Source organism: Carcharodon carcharias, chromosome 26 (assembly GCF_017639515.1).
Source record: "Carcharodon carcharias isolate sCarCar2 chromosome 26, sCarCar2.pri, whole genome shotgun sequence".
Lineage (NCBI taxonomy): Eukaryota > Metazoa > Chordata > Chondrichthyes > Lamniformes > Lamnidae > Carcharodon > Carcharodon carcharias.
The window spans coordinates 783380-803934 of NC_054492.1; the positions used below are offsets into that span (position 1 = coordinate 783380).

General features: G+C 45.6%; 1 protein-coding gene across 2 annotated transcripts in view; it reads right to left on the reverse strand.

Moving 5' to 3' along the window:
* ankdd1a (ankyrin repeat and death domain containing 1A) overlaps positions 1–20555 on the reverse strand; it is a 357444-nt gene that overhangs the window by 183395 nt on the left and 153494 nt on the right. For both annotated transcript variants that reach the window (XM_041175241.1, XM_041175240.1), the window contains exons 12-13: positions 14853–14948; positions 11949–12150 (exon numbers count right to left, since the gene is read on the reverse strand). In XM_041175241.1, coding sequence (XP_041031175.1) covers positions 11949–12150; positions 14853–14948 — 298 coding nt within the window. The remainder of the gene's footprint in view (positions 1–11948; positions 12151–14852; positions 14949–20555) is intronic.

Consider the following 20555-nt stretch of genomic DNA (forward strand, 5'->3'; position numbering starts at 1 on the left):
GTCTGAGGTACCAGTGTTAATATCCCAGCTAACTGTGTGTCTGACATACCAGTGTGAATGTCCCAGCTAGCTGTGTGTCTGACGTACCAGTGTGAATGTCCCAGCCAGCTGTGTGTCTGACGTACCAGTGTGAATATCCCAGCTAGCTGTGTGTCTGACGTACCAGTGCATGTTCCAGCTAGCTGTGTGTCTCACATACCAGTGTGAGTGTCCCAGCTGGCTGTGTGTCTGACGTACCAGTGTGAATGTCCCAGCTAGCTGTGTGTCTGACGTACCAGTGTGAATGTCCCAGCTAGCTGTGTGTCTGACGTACCAGTTTGAATATCCCAGCTAGCTGTGTGTCTGACATACCACTGTGAATGTCCCAGCTAGCTTTGTGTCTGACGTACCAGTGTGAATGTCCCAGCTAGCTGTGTGTCTGACGTACCTGTGTGAGTGTCCCAGCTAGCTGTGTGTCTGATGTACCAGTGTGAATGTACCAGCTAGGTGTGTTTCTGACATACTAGTGTGAATGTCCCAGATGGCTGTGTGTCTGATGTACCAGTGTGAATGTCCCAGCTAGCTGTGTGTCTGAGGTACCAGTGTGAATGTCCCAGCTCGCTGTGTGGCTGACATACCTGTGTGAATATCCGAGCTATATGTGTGTCTGATGTAGCAGCGTGAATGTCCCAGCTAGCTGTGTGTCTGACGTACCAGTGAGAATATCCCAGCTAGCTGTGTGTCTGACATACCAGTGTGAATATCCCAGCTAGCTGTGTGACTTACGTACCAGCGTGCATGTCCCTGCTAGCTGTGTGACTGACCTACCAGCATGCATGTCCCAGCTAGCTTTGTGTCTGACGTACCAGTGTGAATATCCCAGCTAGCTGTGTGTCTGACGTACCAGCATGAATATCCCAACTCGCTGTGTGTCTGATGTACCAGTGTGAATGTCCCAGTTAGCTGTGTGTCTGACGTAACAGTGTGAATGTCCCAGCTAGCTGTGTGTCTGATGTACCAGTGTGAATATCCCAGCTAGCAGTGTGTCTGACGTACCAGTGTGAATATCCCAGCTCACTGTGTGTCTGACGTACCAGTGTGAATGTCCCAGCTAGCTGTGTGTCTGACGTACCAGTGTGAATACCCCAGCTAGCTGGGTGTATGATGTACCAGTGTGTATATCCCAGCTAGCTGTGTGTCTGACATACCAGCGTGAATGTCCCAGCTAGCTGTGTGTCTGACGTACCAGTGTGAATATCCCAGCTAGCTGTGTGTCTGACATTCCAGCGTGAATGTCCCAGCTAGCTGTGTGTCTGACGTACCAGGGTGAATGTCCCAGCTAGCTGTGTGTCTGACGTACCAGTGTGAATATCCCAGCTAGCTGTGTGTCTGACATACCAGCTTGAATGTCCCAGCTAGCTGTGTGTCTGACTTACCTGTGTGATTATCCGAGCTAGCTGTGTGTCTGATGTACCAGCGTGAATGTCCCAGCTAGCTGTGTGTCTGACGTACCAGTGAGAACATCCCAGCTAGCTGTGTGTCTGACTTACCAGTGTGAATATGCCAGCTAGCTGTGTGTCTTAAGTACCAGCGTGCATGTCCCAGCTAGCTGTGTGTCTGACATACCAGTGTGAATGTCCCAGCTAGCTGTGTGTCTGACGTACCAGTGTGAATGTCCCAGCTAGCTGTGTGTCTGATGTACCAGTGTGAATGTCCCAGCTAGCTGTGTGTCTGACATACCAGTGTGAATGTCCCAGCTAGCTGTGTGTCTGACGTACCAGTGAATGTCCCAGCTAGCTGTGTGTCTGAAATACCAGTGTGAATGTCCCAGCTAGCTGTGTGTCTGACGTACCAGTGTGAATGTCCCAGCTAGCTGTGTGTCTGACATATCAGTGTGAATAACCCAGCTAGCTGTGTGTCTGACGTACCAGTGTGAATGTCCCAGCTAGTTGTGTGTCTGTCATACCAGTGTGAATGTCCCAGCTAGCTGTGTGTCTGACGTACCAGTGTTAATATCCCAGCTAACTGTGTGTCTGACATACCAGTGTGAATGTCCCAGCTAGCTGTGTGTCTGACGTACCAGTGTAAATGTTCCAGCCAGCTGTGTGTCTGACGTACCAGTGCATGTTCCAGCTAGCTGTGTGTCTCACATAAAAGTGTGAGTGTCCCAGCTGGCTGTGTGTCTGACGTACCAGTGTGAATGTCCCAGCTATCTGTGTGTCTGACGTACCAGTGTGAATGTCCCAGCTAGCTGTGTGTCTGACATACCACTGTGAATGTCCCAGCTAGCTTTGTGTCTGACGTACCAGTGTGAATGTCCCAGCTAGCTGTGTGTCTGACGTACCTGTGTGAATGTCCCAGCTAGCTGTGTGTCTGATGTACCAGTGTGAATGTACCAGCTAGGTGTGTTTCTGACATACCAGTGTGAATGTCCCAGATGGCTGTGTGTCTGATGTACCAGTGTGAATGTCCCAGCTAGCTGTGTGTCTGAGGTACCTGTGTGAATATCCGAGCTAGCTGTGTGTCTGATGTAGCAGCGTGAATGTCCCAGCTAGCTGTGTGTCTGACGTACCAGTGAGAATATCCCAGCTAGCTGTGTGTCTGACGTACCAGTTTGTATATCCCAGCTAGCTGTGTGTCTGACATACCAGCGTGAATGTCCCAGCTAGCTGTGTGTCTGACGTACCAGTGTGAATATCCCAGCTAGCTGTGTGTCTGACATTCCAGCGTGAATGTCCCAGCTAGCTGTGTGACTGACGTACCAGTGTGAATATCCCAGCTAGCTGTGTGTCTGACATACCAGCGTGAATGTGCCAGCTAGCTGTGTGTCTGAGGTACCAGTGTGAATGTCCCAGCTAGCTGTGTCTCTGACGTACCTGTGTGAATATCCGAGCTAGCTGTGTGTCTGATGTACCAGCGTGAATGTCCCAGCTAGCTGTGTGTCTGACGTACCAGTGTGAATATCCCAGCTAGCTGTGTGTCTGACTTGCCAGTGTGAATATCCCAGCTAGCTGTGTGTCTGACGTACCAGCGCATGTCCCAGCTAGCTGTGTTTCTGACATACCAGGGTGAATGTCCCAGCTAGCTGTGTGTCTGACGTAGCAGTGTGAATGTCCCAGCTAGCTGTTTGTCTGACGTACCAGTGTGAATGTCCCAGCTAGCTGTGTGTCTGACGTACCAGTGTGAATGTCCCAGCTAGCTGTGTGTCTGACATACCAGTGTGAATGTCCCAGCTAGATGTGTGTCTGACGTACCAGTGTGAATGTCCCAGCTAGCTTTGTGTATGACGTACCTGTGTGAATGTCCCAGCTAGTTGTGTGTCTGACGTACCAGTGTGAATGTCCCAGCTAGCTGTGTGTCTGACGTACCAGTGTGAATGTCCCAGTTAGCTGTGTGTCTGACGTACCAGTGTGAATGTCCTAGCTAGCTGTGTGTCTGACGTACCAGTGTGAATATCACAGCTAGCTGTGTGTCTGACGTAGCAGTGTGAATGTCCCAGCTAGCTGTGTGTCTGACGTACCAGTGTGAATGTCCCAGTTAGCTGTGTGTCTGACGTACCAATGTGAGTGTCCCAGCTAGCTGTGTGTCTGACGTACCAGTGTTAATGTCCCAGCTAGCTGTGTGTCTGACGTACCAGTGTGAATGTCCCAGCTAGCTGTGTGTCTGACGTACCAGTGTGAATGTCCCATCTAGCTGTGTGTCTGACATACCAGTGTGAATGTCCCAGCTAGTTGTGTGTCTGACATACCAGTGTGAATGTCCCAGCTAGCTGTTTGTCTGACGTACCATTGTGAATATCCCAGGTAGCTGTGTGTCTGACGTACCAGTGTGAATATCCCAGCTAGCTGTGTGTCTGACGTACCAGTGTGAATATCCCAGCTAGCTGTGTGTCTGACGTACCAGCATGAATATCCCAACTCGCTGTGTGTCTGATGTACCAGTGTGAATGTCCCAGCTAGCTGTGTGTCTGACGTAACAGTGTGAATATCCGAGCTAGCTGTGTGTCTGATGTACCAGCGTGAATGTCCCAGCTAGCTGTGTGTCTGACGTACCAGTGTAAATATCCCAGCTAGCTGCGTGTCTGACGTACCAGTGTGAATATCCCAGCTAGCTGTGTGTCTGACGTACCAGTGCATGTCCAAGCTAGCTGTGTTTCTGGCATACCAGGGTGAATGTCCCAGCTAGCTGTGTGTCTGACGCAGCAGTGTGAATGTCCCAGCTAGCTGTTTGTCTGACGTACCAGTGTGAATGTCCCAGCTAGCTGTGTGTCTGATGTACCAGTGTGAATGTCCCAGCTAGCTCTGTGTCTGACATACCAGTGTGAATGTTCCAGCTAGCTGTGTGTCTGACGTACCAGTGTGAATGTCCCAGCTAGCTTTGTGTCGGACGTACCTGTGTGAATGTCCCAGCTAGGTGTGTGTCTGACGTACCAGTGTGAATGTCCCAGCTAGCTGTGTGTCTGACGTACCAGTGTGAATGTCCCAGTTAGCTGTGTGTCTGACGTACCAGTGTGAATGTCCTAGCTAGTTGTGTGTCTGACGTACCTGTGTGAATATCCCAGCTAGCTGTGTGTCTGACGTAGCAGTGTGAATGTCCCAGCTAGCTGTGTGTCTGACGTACCAGTGTTAATGTCCCAGCTAGCTGTGTGTCTGACGTACCAGTGTGAATGTCCCAGCTAGCTGTGTGTCTGACGTACCAGTGTTAATGTCCTAGCTAGCTGTGTGTCTGACTTACCAGTGTGAATGTCCCAGCTAGCTGTGTGTCTGACGTACCAGTGTGAATGTCCCAGCTAGCTGTGTGTCTGACGTACCAGTGTTAATGTCCCAGCTAGCTGTGTGTCTGACGTACCAGTGTGAATGTCCCAGCTAGCTGTGTGTCTGACGTACCAGTGTGAATGTCCCATCTAGCTGTGTGTCTGACATACCAGTGTGAATGTCCCAGCTAGTTGTGTGTCTGACGTGCCAGTGTGAATATCCCAGCTAGCTTTGTGTCTGACGTACCAGTGTGAATATCCCAGCTAGCTGTGTGTCTGACGTACCAGTGTGAATATCCCAGCTAGCTGTGTGTCTGACGTACCAGTGCATGTCCCAGCTAGCTGTGTTTCTGACATACCAGGGTGAATGTCCCAGCTAGCTGTGTGTCTGACGTAGCAGTGTGAATGTCCCAGCTAGCTGTTTGTCTGACGTACCAGTGTGAATGTCCCAGCTAGCTGTGTGTCTGACGTCCCAGTGTGAATGTCCCAGCTAGCTGTGTGTCTGACATACCACTGTGAATGTCCCAGCTAGCTGTTTGTCTGACGTACCAGTGTGAATGTCCCAGCTAGCTGTGTGTCTGACATACCTGTGTGAATGTCCCAGCTAGCTGTGTGTCTGATGTACCAGTGTGAATGTCGCAGCTAGCTGTGTGTTTGATGTACCAGTGTGAATGTACCAGCTAGCTGTATGTCTGACATACCTTTGTGAATGACCCAGCTAGCTGTGTTTCTGATGTACCAGTGTGAATGTACCAGCTAGCTGTGTGTCTGACATACCAGTGTGAATGTCCCAGCTAGCTATGTGTCTGACGTACCGGCCTGAATATCCCAGCTAGCTGTGTGTCTGACGTACCAGTGTAAATATCCCAGCTAGCTGAGTGTCTGATGTACCAGTGTGAATGACCCCGCTGGCTGTGTTTCTGACATACCAGTGTGAATGTACCAGCTAGCTGTGTGTCTGACGTACCAGTGTGAATGTACCAGCTAGCTGTGTGTCTGACGTACCAGTGTGAATGTCCCAGCTAGTTGTGTGTCTGATGTACCAGCGTGAATGACCCAGCTAGCTGTGTGTCTGACGTACCAGTGTGAATGTCCCAGTTAGCTGTGTGTCTGACGTACCAGTGTGAATGTCCCAGCTAGCTGTGTGTCTGATGTACCAGTGTGAATGTCCCAGCTAGCTGTGTGTCTGACGTAGCAGTGTAAGTGTCCCAGCTAGATGTGTGTCTGACGTACCACTGTTAATGTCCCAGCTAGTTGTGTGTCTGACGTACCAGTGTGAATGTCCCAGCTAGCTGTGTGTCTGACATACCAGTGTGAATGTCCCAGTTAGCTGTGTGTCTGATGTACCAGTGTGAATGTACCAGCTAACTGTGTGTCTGACATACCTGTGTTTATGACCCAGCTAGCTGTGTGTCTGTTGTACCAGTGTGAATGTACCAGCTAGCTGTGTGTCTGACATACCAGTGTGAATGTCCCAGCTAGCTATGTGTCTGACGTACCGGCCTGAATATCCCAGCTAGCTGTGTGTCTGACGTACCAGTGTGAATACCCCAGCTAGCTGTGTGTCTGACGTACCAGTGTGAATCTCCCAGCTAGTTGTGTGTCTGATGTACCAGCGTGAATGATCCATCTAGCTGTGTATCTGACGTACCAGTGTGAATGTCCCAGCTAGCTGTGTGTCTGACGTACCAGTGTGAATGTCCCAGCTAGCTGTGTGTCTGACGTACCAGTGTGAATGTCCCAGCTAGCTGTGTGTCTGTTGTACCAGTGTGAATGTACCAGCTAGCTGTGTGTCTGACATACCAGTGTGAATGTCCCAGCTTGCTATGTGTCTGATGTACCGGCCTGAATATCCCAGCTAGCTGTGTGTCTGACGTACCAGTGTAAATATCCCAGCTAGCTGTGTGTCTGATGTACCAGTGTGAATGACCCAGCTAGCTGTGTGTCTGACATACCAGTGTGAATGTACCAGCTAGCTGTGTGTCTGACGTACCAGTGTGAATGTCCCAGCTAGCTGTGTGTCTGACGTACCAGTGTGAATGTCCCAGCTAGTTGTGTGTCTGATGTACCAGCCTGAAAGACCCAGCTAGCTGTGTGTCTGACGTACCAGTGTGAATGTCCCAGATGGCTGTGTCTGACGTACCAGCGTGAATGTCCCAGCTAGCTGTGTGTCTGACGTAGCAGTGTGAATGAGAGGATGAATGCATATTTCCTTTTCCTCCTGTTCTTCTTTCATAAGAACACATAAAGAAAAATGAAAAGGAATGTGTTTTTTTCCTCTGAGGCCCTGGGCACTCTCAGTGGTCTAAGACGTCACACTCTATATTTTTAAAATAGACTTAGTTACCTTCATGGCTATTTCTAAAATGTTAAAAATGGAACAAAGATCCTTAAAATGGCTGAGTCTCTGTCTGTCTGTGATCCCCGAACAAAAGGAACTGCCTGGCAGTCTCAGGGAAACTTGCACATGGTTATCTCTGGGGAGGCACTAATCACCCTTGTGGGCTGCACATGTCAAATGTAATGAAAGCTATACATAGACCAACTACAGTTCATAACCCAGGCTGGCCACCAGAAGTCTGCTCGTCAGCTAAGACAAAGGGCCCCACAACCTTCCTTTCAATTCTAATGGTTGAGGCATTTAACAATTTCGGGGACCCAGGCAAGGGATACACATCCTTTGTCAATGACTGTTTGAAGAGGTCAGAGTCAGGTGACATGGGTCTTTGGCTTGTGGAACCAGTAATATTGCCTTGCTGAACTGCAAAGCTTGTTGTGCTGTTTTCCATCGAATGGGAAGCTTCACAGAAAAGGAGCTCTGTCCCAGTTGAACACCTGGCCCCATTTATGCTGCTTCTGCACGAAATTCTGTTCCATCATCTACAAGACTGATTCATCTCTGCATGTCAATCTCATCACTGTAAGTCAACATCACCAGAAAAGTGAATCATCCAGCATCAGTTTTCAACCCACTGACCTCTTTGAAGGAATACCTCATTGGACTTTTATTCTGGACTCTGGAACCCATATGAAACAATATTTTTTTCCTCTGTGGTCTCCGTACTGTAAATCCTTCTTCTCTCTATCCCTCTCTCTACTATCTGAACACAAGGGGAACATTGCAAACCCTCATTTGCATTTCGAGTGTGTGCAAATAAACTAACCCTTTGAGTCCATCTTTCTCGAGTTTGCTGTGGGGCAAGAAACCATAAAACCATAGAAAAGTTATGGCACTGAAAGAGGCCATTCAGCCCATCATGTCTGTGCCGGCCAAAAAAAAATATTAGCCGGCCATTCTAATCCCACCTTCCAGTACCCAGTCCGTAGCCTTGCAGGTTACAGCACTTTAGCCACAGATCCTAAAATGAATTGAGGGTTTTTGTCTCCATGACCAAACCAGGCAGTGAATTCCAAAAACCCACCACCTTCTGGGTGAATAAGTTTTTCCTCGTGTTCCCTTTGATCCTTCTACCAAACACCTTAAATCTGTGCCCTCGGTAATCGACCTCTCCACTAGGCGAAACAGGGCATCCCTGTTGACTCTATCTAGGCCCTTCATAATCTTGTACACTTCAATCAGGTCACCCTTCAACATCCTCAGTTCCAAGAAAAACAGCCCAGCCTATCCAATCCTTTTCCTTTTGAATATCTTGATTGAACCTGCTTCCCCCACCCTCTCAGGAAGTTTTCAACCCTCTGGTTGAAAATATTTTTCCTCACATCACTTTTACTCCTTTTGCCAATTATTTTGAATTTGTGCCCTCTAGTTCTTGATGCTCTCTTGAGTGGGAACAGTTTCTCACTATTTACCCTGTCCATACCCCTCAGGATCTTGACTACCTCTATCAAGTCTCCTCCCTCTCTCCAATCTATCCTTATATGTACAGTCCTTTATCCTGGAATCATTCTTGTGAACCTCCTCTCTCCAAAGCCTTCACACCTTCCTCGAGTATGGTGCCCAGAACTGGGCACAGTACTCCAGATGAAGCCTAACTAGTGTCTTATGCAAGTTCAACATGACCTCCTACGCCCCAATTCTTTTAGCTCCCTCTGTGTCCTGCCTGAAAACGCTATATCCAGGGCTGCTATTTTTGCCCCTCTTTAAGCCATGACACCAAATAGTGATGATATCATGTTGCCATGTGTCTACCTGTGCCCTCAGCTCATTGGCTTTGTTTGCCACACTCCTTGCATTTAAATAAATACCTTTTAAAATTGCCAAATTTGTGCTGTAATTCCTGTCCTGCAAAGATGGTTTAAAACACAACAATCTAATAAACTTCATATTCCTAACAGTTAAGAAAAGTATCAGTGCTGGAGCCGCAACAACTTTCACTTTTAATTGAAAGTATTGTAGCCAAATTTGCTGATTATTTTTTAAAATTTTATTCTTTTATGGGGTGTGGGTATTTAGTTGCCTGCCCATCCCTAATTTCTCTTGAACAGAATGGCTTGTTAGAGCATTTCAGATGGCAGTTAATAGTCAACCACATTATTGTGGATCTGGAGTCACATGTTGGCCAGACCAAGTGAAGCTGGCAGATTTCCTTTTCCAAAGGGCTTTACTGAACCAGATGGACGTCCCTGACAATCCATGATTGTTTCATAATCACCATTATGAAAACTAGCTTTCAACTCCACATATTTTATTAACTGAATTTAAATTTCACCAGGTGCTATGGTGGGATCTGATCTCACATCCCAGAGTTTTAGACTAGGCCTCTGCTTTACTATTCTTGTGTTATTACCACTATGTCACCATCTCCCACTGTTATGAAGATAGGTGGGAAAGCAAGTTGTGTGGAGGACACCTGCAGAGGTTAAGATAGGTTAAATGAGTGTGTAAAAATTTGGCAGATGTCGTGCAATATGAGGTTATCCACATTGGTAGAAAGAATTGTTCTTTTCCTTCTTGAGTTCTGTGCCTGGGCAAGTCCAACCCACAATCTCCAGTACAGGTAGGCACCTCACCCCAGCCAGAATGGGGATCAAACCCCTATGCCACTGGTATCAATATGATCCACTCTGGCTGTCCAGCCAACTAAACCAACCAGCTCCCCAAGGATTTTGAATTGCTTTGATAACATGCACTTTTACATACATGTTGTAGCCAGCAGCTATGGATTGTGATAGTAGAGGTTCTAATTTTCTGGGTAGGAAGAAGAGAAAAGGAAAATCTTATTTAAATGGAGAGAGACTACAGAATGTTGCACTACAGAGGGATCAGGGTGGCCTTGTACATGAAATGCAAAAAGTGAGAATGCAGGTACAGCCAGTAGTTAGAAAGGCAAATAGAATGCTGGCCTTTATTGCAAAGGGGATGGTGTATAAAAGTAAGCAAGTGTTGTTACAAGTGTATAGCGCATTGGTGAGGCTGCAACTAGGCACCTGGCAGGGGGCTTGTTTTCCCTTGTAGAGGTATCGAGAACCAGGGGGCATAGAACAAGGGGTCATCCATTTAAAATGGAGATGAAAAGGAATCTCCTCTCTCATAAGATTGTGAAGATTTAGAATTCTCTTAGCAGTGGGCTGTGGAGGCTGAGTCATTGATTATATTCTAGGCTGAGTTTGACAGATTTTTAAACTATAGGGGAGTCTATGATAAGGGGGTGGGGGGGGGTGGAGGAGGGGAGATGCAGGCAGGAAAGAAGGATCAGGCCAAGACCAGACCAGCCATGGTCTTACTGAGTGGTGAAGCAGGCCAGAGGGGCCAAAATGGCCTACTCCTGCTCCTAATTCATATGTTCTTATGTTCCTGGTTAGTTTAAGGCCTGGATCACAGCTTTATTTTGTCTATGATCTGTATCCCTCAAATTGACCAACCATCACAGATGGCCATACATACTTCCTTTATCAAGATTCATGTCAATGTTCTTTTTGCAGCCTTTAATGTTCCACTGCAATAATTCCATGATTAATGAAAACTAATAGGAAATGTTTACAATTAAAACCATTCAACAGTCCCTTCCAAACCTACAACCTCTACCACCTAGAAGGACAAGGGCAGATGATGCATGGGAACACCACTATCTTGAAGCTCCCCTCCAAGCCACACACCATCCTGACTTGGAAATATATCACCGTTCCTTCACTGTCACTGGGTCAAAATCCTGGAACTCCCTTGCTAACAGCACTGTGGGTGTACCTACACCACATGGACTGCAGTGGTTCAAGAAGGCAGCTCACCACCACCTTCTCAAGGGCAATTAGGGATGGGCAATAAATGCTGGCCCAGTCAGTGAAGCCCACAGCCCACAACATGGCAGCAACCAGACACTGAATATTAATCCATCAACACAAAGAGACAACAACGTTCATTTATATAGCGCCTTTAGCATAATAAAATGTTCCCAGGCGCTACAGAGGAGCATTGTCAAACAAATCTGATGCCACATCACATAGAGAGACATTTGGACTGGTGACCCAAAACTCAGTCAAAGAAGCAGGTTTTAAGAAATGTCTTAAAGCAGTAGAGGAAGTTGGTGAGGCAGACAGATACTTTTTCATTCTTTCATTGATGCGGGTGTCGCTGGCTGGGCCAGCATTTATGGCCCATCCCTAATTGCCCTTGAGACGGTGGTGGTGAGCTGCCTTCTTGAACCGCTGCAGTCCATGTGGTGTGGGTACAGCCAGAGTGCTGTTAGGAAGGGAGTTCCAGGATTTTGACCCAGTGACAGTGAAGGAACGGCGATATAGTTCCCAGTCAGGATGGTGAGTGGCTTGGAGGGGACCTTCCAGGCGGTGGTGTTCCCATGCATCTGCTGCCCTGGTCCTTCTAGGTGGTAGAGGTCGTGCGTTTGGAAGGTGCTGTTGAAGTAGTCATGGCGAGTTGCAGCAATGTAGCTTGTACATTGTACTTGTGTTACAGCGTGTCAGTGGTGGAGGGACTGAATGTTTAAGCTGGTGGATGGGGTGCCGATCAGAAATTGGGAAGGGAGCTCCAAAATATTTAGGGTCTTGGCAGCTGAAGGCATAGGCACCAATGATGGATAGAAGGAAGAGGGCATGTAAAACGATTTGAGTAATGCATCTGTTAAAAATGCAAAGCTATTCCACAGGGGGAACTGTTCAATATAAGTAATATGGTGCCAAATAGACCCGAGATTTTAAGTATCTAGATAAGCAAAGAAGGTTAAAATTTGTACCATGCAAAGTTTCCAATGGAAAGATGCAAAAATATATACATCATTCCCTGAAAGTTGTTGATATTCCCTACCTGCCCATTGTTGCTCAATAGCCTTAATGTGTGCTTCTGTAAATTTCCAGAAATGGGCAAGTTTCTTCCACTCATTTGGTTTTAGGTGTTTTGTTGCTAGTCTCCATATGACTGAGCGGATGTGCTGGGTTTCTGGTCTGTGGTCTTGTTTGAAGGTCACATGCATTCCAACACAGGACTCTGAATCAATGTTTGGGTGATCCTGAAACAAAGGTTTCATTTCATTTTGTGTTTCTCTCCAACTCCCTAAAGATTGAGATTCCTTAGCACAAATCTATTAATGAAATTCTAATGTATCTTGTCCAGGTCCTAAAGTTAGTGTTAGAAACAGTTGGAAAGTAAAATGCCATTTTGCTTGTTAAGTTCCAGAAGCTTTAGATAAAACAATTTCATCTCTGAACCCAAAGTGCAAAGTGAATTGTAACACCTGTGAGGTGAAGCTATTTCTGTGCATTAGAACCTAAATAATGAAATTGTAGAAATCATAAGGAAAGGAGCATATGAATTTAAGAATAAGAGTAGGCCACCCAGTCACCCGAGTCCATTTCACCATATAATGAAATCGTGACCGATAAGTAACCTAACTCCATATACCTGTCTTTGCCCCATATCCCTTAACAAGTTTTGCTAATAAAAATCTATCAATCGCAGTTTTAAAATTAACAATCGATTTAGTATCAATTGCCATTTGAGAATTAGAATTTCAAACTCCTACCACCATTTGGGTGAAGGAGTGTTTCCTAAGTTCCCTCCTGAAAATTTTGGCTCCAATTTTTAGACCATGCCCCCTAGAATTATATTCCCCAACTAGTGGAAATAGTTTTTGATTACCCTATCTGTGCCCCTCAATATCTTGAAAACTTAACTCTAATCAGCCCTTAACCTTCTAAACTGCAGGGAATGCAAACCTAGTACACTTAATCTCTCTTTGTAGCTTAATGGAATCCAGGCATCATTCTACTAAATCTATGTTCCACTGCCACCTACGCCAATATATCCTTCCTAAGGTGTGGTGCTCAGAATTGATCACATGACTTCTACCTCCTTGTATTCTAGAAAGGCCAGCATTCCATTAAACTTTTTGAGTATTTTCTGTGTCTGTTACACAGTCATTGTATCATTTACAGCATAGAAAGGGGCCATTCAGGCCATCAATTGTATGCCAGCTCTCCATGGAACAATCCCAGTCAGTCCCATTTCCCCGCTCTAACCCCGTAGCCCTGCAAGTTTATTTCTTTCAAGTGCCCATCCAATTTCCTTTTAATTGTCTGTGTATCTGAATTCAAAGTCTCTTTCGATCTCCACTATTCTGCCCTTTTCACCATTTAAAAAGTACCCTGTTCTAACCCTTTTAGGTCCATTGATCTTTGAAGGTGGCAGGACATAATGAGAGAGCAGTTAGCAAAGCGTATGCTCTCATTATGTCCTGCCACCTTCAAAGATCTATGGACCTAAAAGGGATAGAAATGGGTACTTTTTAAATGGTGAAAATGTCAAAACAGTGGGCTTCATAAACAGAGGTATTGAATACTAAAGCATGGAAGTTTTATTGAATCTATATGAAGTTCTGGTTAGGCCACAAATAGAGTATTGAGTCCAATGCTGATCACTTCACTTTAGGAATATGTAAGTGTCCTTGAGAGAGTGCAGGGATTTACCACAATAGCTTTAGGGATGAGTGATTTCAGCTACAAGGTTAGGTTGAAGAAGCTGAGTTGATCTCCTTGGAAGAAAGGAGATTGAGGGGAAAGTTGATAGCGGTGTATAAGATTATGACCGTTTTTGATAAGGTAGATAAAGCAATGCGGTTTCCATTAGCTGGTCCAAGGATTAAGGGGCACATATTTAAGTTTTTGGGCAAGAAATGCAGGGGGATGCGAGGAAAAGCTTTTTTACGGAGCAAGAGTTAACATTTCAGGTCTGTAATCTTTCATCAACTTTCTGATAAAAAAAGTCATTGACCTTAAATGTTGTCTGTTCTCTCTCCACAGATACTGCCAGACCTGCTAAGTATTTCCAGCACCGTCTGTTTTTATTTCCCATTTCCAGAATTTGCCGTATCTTGCTTGTGTAGGTCAATTAAGGCCCTCTTTAAGGACCATTTTCAGAACCAGCCGACAGTTTCCCAGCATCGGATTGGCCCCCACAGAAGCTGGAGCTTGACAGCAGTTAATAGATGGCTTCCTGGCATCAAGCTGGAGCATCATTGATGTCTCCTCTCACTGGCACAATGAATGAGCCACAAGTATGAAAAGGGTGCAGCTACTGTCAAAACCATTCCTGTGGTGGGACTTAACAATTGTGGGAGCATTTTGGAAACAGTGATCACACTATCATAAAGTTTAGGATAGTTACATACAAGGACTAGGAATAATATGAAAATAATTCCTGATGCGAAGATCAGAGACATAGGACCAAATTTTGCCATAGAGACAGATGCAGTTTGGATGCAGTAATGGAGAAGGGCATAGGGAAATTCAGGTAGCTGCATGTTGGGAGTGAAAGTTTAAATTTTCAGCAGGGTTTGAAGGGTGCCTCCATCTTGAGGTGCCCTCACGCTCACCTTTCTGCCTGAGCAGCGCTCACCTTTTCCAGTGGGGCTACTGGGCAGCAAGCGCTGCAGGTCTCTCACTGAACCTCCCAGCTCAGGAATCCACTCGCCATTCTTCATTGGACTGCCAAACACAGGGACTGCCAATTTGGAACCCCACTCGTGTTGCCCCAGCAAACCCCTTGAAGACAAACACTATCTCAGGATCTGCGCATGGTCCTGATGTTTTATTTCTGACACCTGTGGGAAACTTCAGCTCATAATCCCTGATATCAAGAGAAAAGACATAAACCCCAATATAAATGGGAATTTATTTATTATATTGAATTTTATTCTTGTGGCAGATGACTCACCTTTTCCCATTTATAAAATCTGTCTGCTTTGATAATCATATCAACCAGATTGATATGGTTCCCACGGGCAGCTATCTCTAAGGATGTTTTTCCATGCTAAAACAAAAGTGGAAAAATCAGTTTAATTTCTTATTTAAAATGCTTGAATGGTGCAAAAAAAATCAACAGTTCTATAAAACAATTCTTAATCAATTCAAACCGACTTGTGTTACAGCTAACGTCAAAGTGGCTGAGAGTATTTTACATAATCAATTCTCTTCGTGGAATGACTTGCCATGTGGAAAATGCAGCAGTAATTCTAGGTCAATAACATCCCATAATTACATACCGAAAATGTTAATCTGTTCCTGCTGAGATTCCTTGAGGGGTTTGTTAGGCTGATTTAACCTAACCTGCCTGGCAGCAAATGAGTGTGCTTGGGACTGACGATCATTTTATACTTCTTTCCAGTTCACTTAAAGAAGACATTGGGTGGTGAATAAACTGATACCACCACAAACCCACCCAATTCCACTGGGTGATTTGGTATAAAATTTTGATCCTTCAACTAAAATAATCTGGTGATATGCTGTCATGATGCATAGGAGTAGTGTGTAGTTATATATATGAATAAAGGAAATGTTATAAGCCATTTAACCCTTCTAACCAGCCAGTTCCAAAGCCCCTCCCACCATTCAATGTGATTATGGCTGCTCAGCAACCTAACTCCTTATGGCCTTTGCCGCATCCCAAACTATCTTTGGATATAAAAATCTATCAACCCCAGATTTAAAATTAACAATTGATCCAGCATCGATTGTCATTTATGGAAGAGAATTCAAACTTCTACCACTCGTGTGTAGAAGTGTTTTCCAATTTCACTCCTGAAAGGTCTGGCTCTCATTTTAAGGTTATGCCTCATTAGTTATAGAGTGCCCAACCATCAAAAATAGTTCACTCTATCTACCCTATTGCTTTTCATATCTTAAAATCATCAGTGAAATTACCACTTAAACTTTGAAATTCCAGGGAATACAACCCTAGTTTGTGTAATATCTTTGTAATTTAATATTTGGAGTTTTAGTTTTCGTTTTTAATGAGGTGTGTGTGTTGCTGGCAAGTCCAGCATCTGTTGCCCATCCCTAAGTGCCATCGCCAAATTGGTGGTGAATTGCTTACATGAATTGCTACGATTCATCTGGTGCAGGTACACCCACAGTGCTGTTTGCATGGGAGTTCCAGGATTTTCACCCAATGACAGTGAAGGTACAGCAATATAGTTCCAAGTCAATGTGGCTTTGTGGGAAACTTACAGGTTATGTTGTTCCCAGCATATGCTGCCCTTGTCCTTCTAGGTGCCAGAGATCACAGGTTTGGAAGCTGTCTCAGGAGGATTGGGGAGTTGCTGCTGTGTACCTTGTGTACGGTACACACTGCTGCCACTGTACATTGGTGGTGGAAGGAGTGAATACTTAAGGTGGTGGATAGAGTGCCGATCAAGCGGGTTGCTTTGTTCTGAGTGGTGTCAAGCTTCTCGAATGTTGTTGGAGCTGCATACATCCAGGATAGTGGAGAATATTCCATCACATTCCTAACTTGTGCCTTGTAGATGGTGGGCAGACTTTGACAAGTCAGGAGGTGAGTTACTTGCCGCAGAATTCACAGCTTCTGACCTGCTCTTGTAGCCACAGTATTTACACAGCTATCCAGTTAAGTTCCTGGTCACTGGTAACCCCCAGAATGTTGATTGTGGAGGATTCAACAATGGTAATGCCACTGTTTATCAAGGGGAGATTGTTTGATTCCTCCTTGTTAGAGATAGCCATTGCTTGGTAATTGGGTGGCGCAAATATTTGCCACTTAACGGCCTGAACCTAATTATTTTCCAGGTCATGCTATTTGTGGACACAGACTGCTTCAGTATCTGAGGAATCATGAAAGGTGTTGAACATTGTGTAATCATCAGCAAACATCCCCACTTCTGACCTTATGATGGAAGGAAGGTCATTGATGAAGCAGCTGAAGATGGTTGGGCTGAGGACACTACCCTGAAGAACTCCTGCAGTGATGCCCTGGAACTGAGATGACTGACCTCCAACAACCACAATCATCTTCCTTTGTGCTAGATATGACTCCAACCAGCCAAGGGTTTTCCCACGATTCCCATTGACTCTGGTTTTGCAAGGGCTTCTTGATGCCACACTTGGCTGCTTTGATGTCAAAGGGCAGTTACTCTCATTTCACCTCTTGAGTTCAGTTCTTTTGTCCATGTGTTCAAGCCTATACTGAGGTCAGAAACTGTGTGGTACTGCTGGAAACGATACTGAGCCTCAATGCGCAGACTATTGCTGAGTAAATGCCACCTAATAGCACTATCAACATTACCTTCCATCACTTTGCTGATGATTGACAAATCGGATTTGTCTTCTTTTTAGTGGACAGGACATACCTGGGCAAATTTCCACATTACCAGGTAGACACCAGTGTTGTAGCTGTACTGGAACAGCTTGGCTAGGCGTGTGACTATTTCTGGAGCACAAGTCTTCAATACTCTTGCTGGAATGTTGTCAGGGCCCATAGCCTTTGCAATATCCAGTGCCTTCAGCCATTTCTTGACATCACATGGAGTGATATTAAGCTTTATTAGGCTCAATTAGGCTTTAACTAAATCTGATTCATTACTTTTTCTAAATCTGATTCATTACTTTTTCTAAATCTAATAAGACATGCTCCCTTGCCAGTTGTGGACATATCTTTGCAGATCTTTATCTTCGATATCTTCCATGAATTCACTACTTTTCTGAAGTGCTTCCAATCTATGTGAAAGTTAAAATATCCATTAAAACCAATCTGCCTTTGCACTATGCTTTTCTAGTCTCTGCATTTATGTAATCTACTACTTCACAGCTGCTGCCAGGGGGCCTATACAACTCTAACTACTGTCTTTAATCCTCTTCTATTTCTTAATTCTAGCTATTAAATTTCACAGCCTGCTTACTGTAATATCCTCTGATGCGATTTCAACCTCCACTTCAATAATTTTCCTGTTTTTCCTGTAGACCTTATAACCTGGTCACGGAGTCATTGAGTCAGTCATAATAGCACAGAAGTCCATGCTGGCATGATATATTTAATTCCCAGTCCTGACTGTCTTGCAGCCTTGTCTGAGAAGTGGCTACCTTGTCATTATCTCTATGTTGAATTTGCACTCGCAATTCATTCAGCTTGTTTCTTATACTCCATATGTTTGGGTAAAGAACCCTTATTCAGGCCACACAACCTAACCTATCCTTCAGCTCTAATCTTCTACTCACATATTTTACATTGCGTGTAAACATGCCAAGTGTGGTGAGCTACAAGCGCAAACTGCTTGTGGGAATATGATGTAGCGGCAATAATAGAAAGTAGCTTAAAAATAGTGAGGACTAGGGGCTTAATGTTCAAGGTACAAAGTATTCAGAAGAGAAATGGAAGGAAAAAAAGGAGGTGGGGTGACAATACTAATTAGGGAAGACATTGCTGAAAAAATGTCCTGGAGGTGGCAAAACATTTGGTTAGAGTTGAGAAGCGAGAAAGGTATAATTACACTACTGGGGTATTCCATATGCCGCCAAACAGTGAAAAAGAGATAGGGCAGCAAATTTGCAGGGAAATCAGAAAGATGTGCAAGAAGTCTGAGTGGTGACATTGGGAGACTTTAATTACTCAAACACTGATTGGGATAATGTTACAGTAAAAGGAAAGGAGGGATGAAGGAAACATCTGAAATGTGTCCAGAAGAGCTTCCTTGACCAGTATGTTCTCGGTCTAACTAGGAAAGAAGCAATTCTAGATCTGGCGCTGGGGGATGAAGTGGGCCAAGTGGACCAAGGGCGAAATCATCCCAGATTTGCACCAAGTGTGGTAGTGGACTTGAAAAAAGTAGTTTTACCCGCTGGCCGCAATGGCAGCTTTTTGTGCTGCATTGCCCCATTCCTGGTGCTTCCCACCGCATTAATGGTTCATTCCCAGGAAACGCACCGGATCACTGCCGGGGCGAACTCTGATTTGTCCACCCCGCCATCAGCTCAGGCCTTCAGTAATCTGGGTGCCATATTTAAAGGGCGTCCCTGCGCGGAGCTAACTCTCTCTAAGGGATCGGGAGCTGCTGCAAAGTCACGGCTGTCAAAGCGAAGAAACATGCTGCCCCCAAATTTATCGACGCCTCCCTCGGGTGACTACTGGATGCAGTGGGGCCCGGCGTGAAGTCCTCTACTCCCGCTTTGGGCGAAGACCAGCAAGCAAGATCACCAATCCAGCGTGGGAGATGGTGGCAGCGGTGGTCAGTGCCAACATCCTACAAAAGAGGACAGCCACCCAGTGCCAAGGGTAAGTCACTCTTCTCAGCGCTCTCAACTCACACACTCACAAACCCATCACACATACACAGGGATCTCCCTCGCTGCCAGTTCAAGAGACATCACCATTCACTCTCGCACACACACCTTCATCTGCCCTGCGGATCATGTCCTTATTCCATCCATGTCAGCATCCTTCTCATCTGAAACAAAAACAAAAATAAAAATACCTGGAAAAACTCAGCAAGTCTGACAGCATCTGCGGAGAGGAACACAGTAAATGCTTTGAGTCCATATGACTCTTCAACAGTTGATGTGAACCCTCCCCTCTTCTATCCCCCTCACTATGTTGTCTGAATACCCTTTAGCCAGGAAATGTTGAACTGCCAATCCTGCCCTTCCTTTAGCCAAGTCTCGGTCATAGATATGATATCATATTCCCAGGTGTCTATCTGTGCCCTCAGCTCATCTGTCTTATTCCTCAGGCTCCTTGCATTAAAATATATTCCGTTTGGCCTTACTAGATTCACTTCTTTCTTACCTAGCCTATGTTTCCTCTGCCTTCCAGACTCACTCACTCATGTTTTAACTTCTAATTCCATCTCAGCTTCTCTCCCCTCTGAATTACTTTCCAGGATCCCATCTCCCTGCCAATTTAGTTTAAATCCACCCCGACAGTATTAACAAACCTCCCTGTGAGGATGTTGGTCCGGTTCCAGTTCAGACGTAACCCGTCCACCTTGAACAGATCCCATCTCCCCCAGAAACAGTCCCAATGCCCCAGGAATCTAAAGCCCTCCTCTCCAGCCACACATTCATCTGCTCTATCCTTCTGTTCCTATACTGTGTGCAGTTCTGGTCACCACATTATAGGAAGGATATGATTGCACTGGTGGGGATGCAGAGGAGATTCACCAGGCTGTTGCCTGGGATGAAACATTTAAGTTATGAAGAGAGGTTGGATAGACTTGGGTTGTTTTGGTTGGAGCAGAGAAGACTGAAGGGTGACCTGATCGAGGTGTACAAGATTATGAGGGGCATGGACAGGGTGGATAGGGAGCAGCTGTTCCCCTTAGTTGAAGGGTCAGTCACGAGGGGACACAAGTTCATGGTGAGGGGCAGGAGATTTAGCGGGGATGTGAGGAAAAGCTTTTTTACCCAGAGGGTGGTGATGGTCTGGAATGCGCTGCCTGGGAAGATGGTGGAGGCGGGTTGCCTCACATCCTTTAAAAAGTACCTGGATGAGCACTTGGCACATCATAACATTCAAGGCTATGGGCCAAGTGCTGGTAAATGGGATTAGGTAGCTATGTCAGGTGTTTCTCACGTGTCGGTGCAGACTCAATGGGACGAAGGGCCTCTTCTGCACTGTGTGATTCTGTGATTC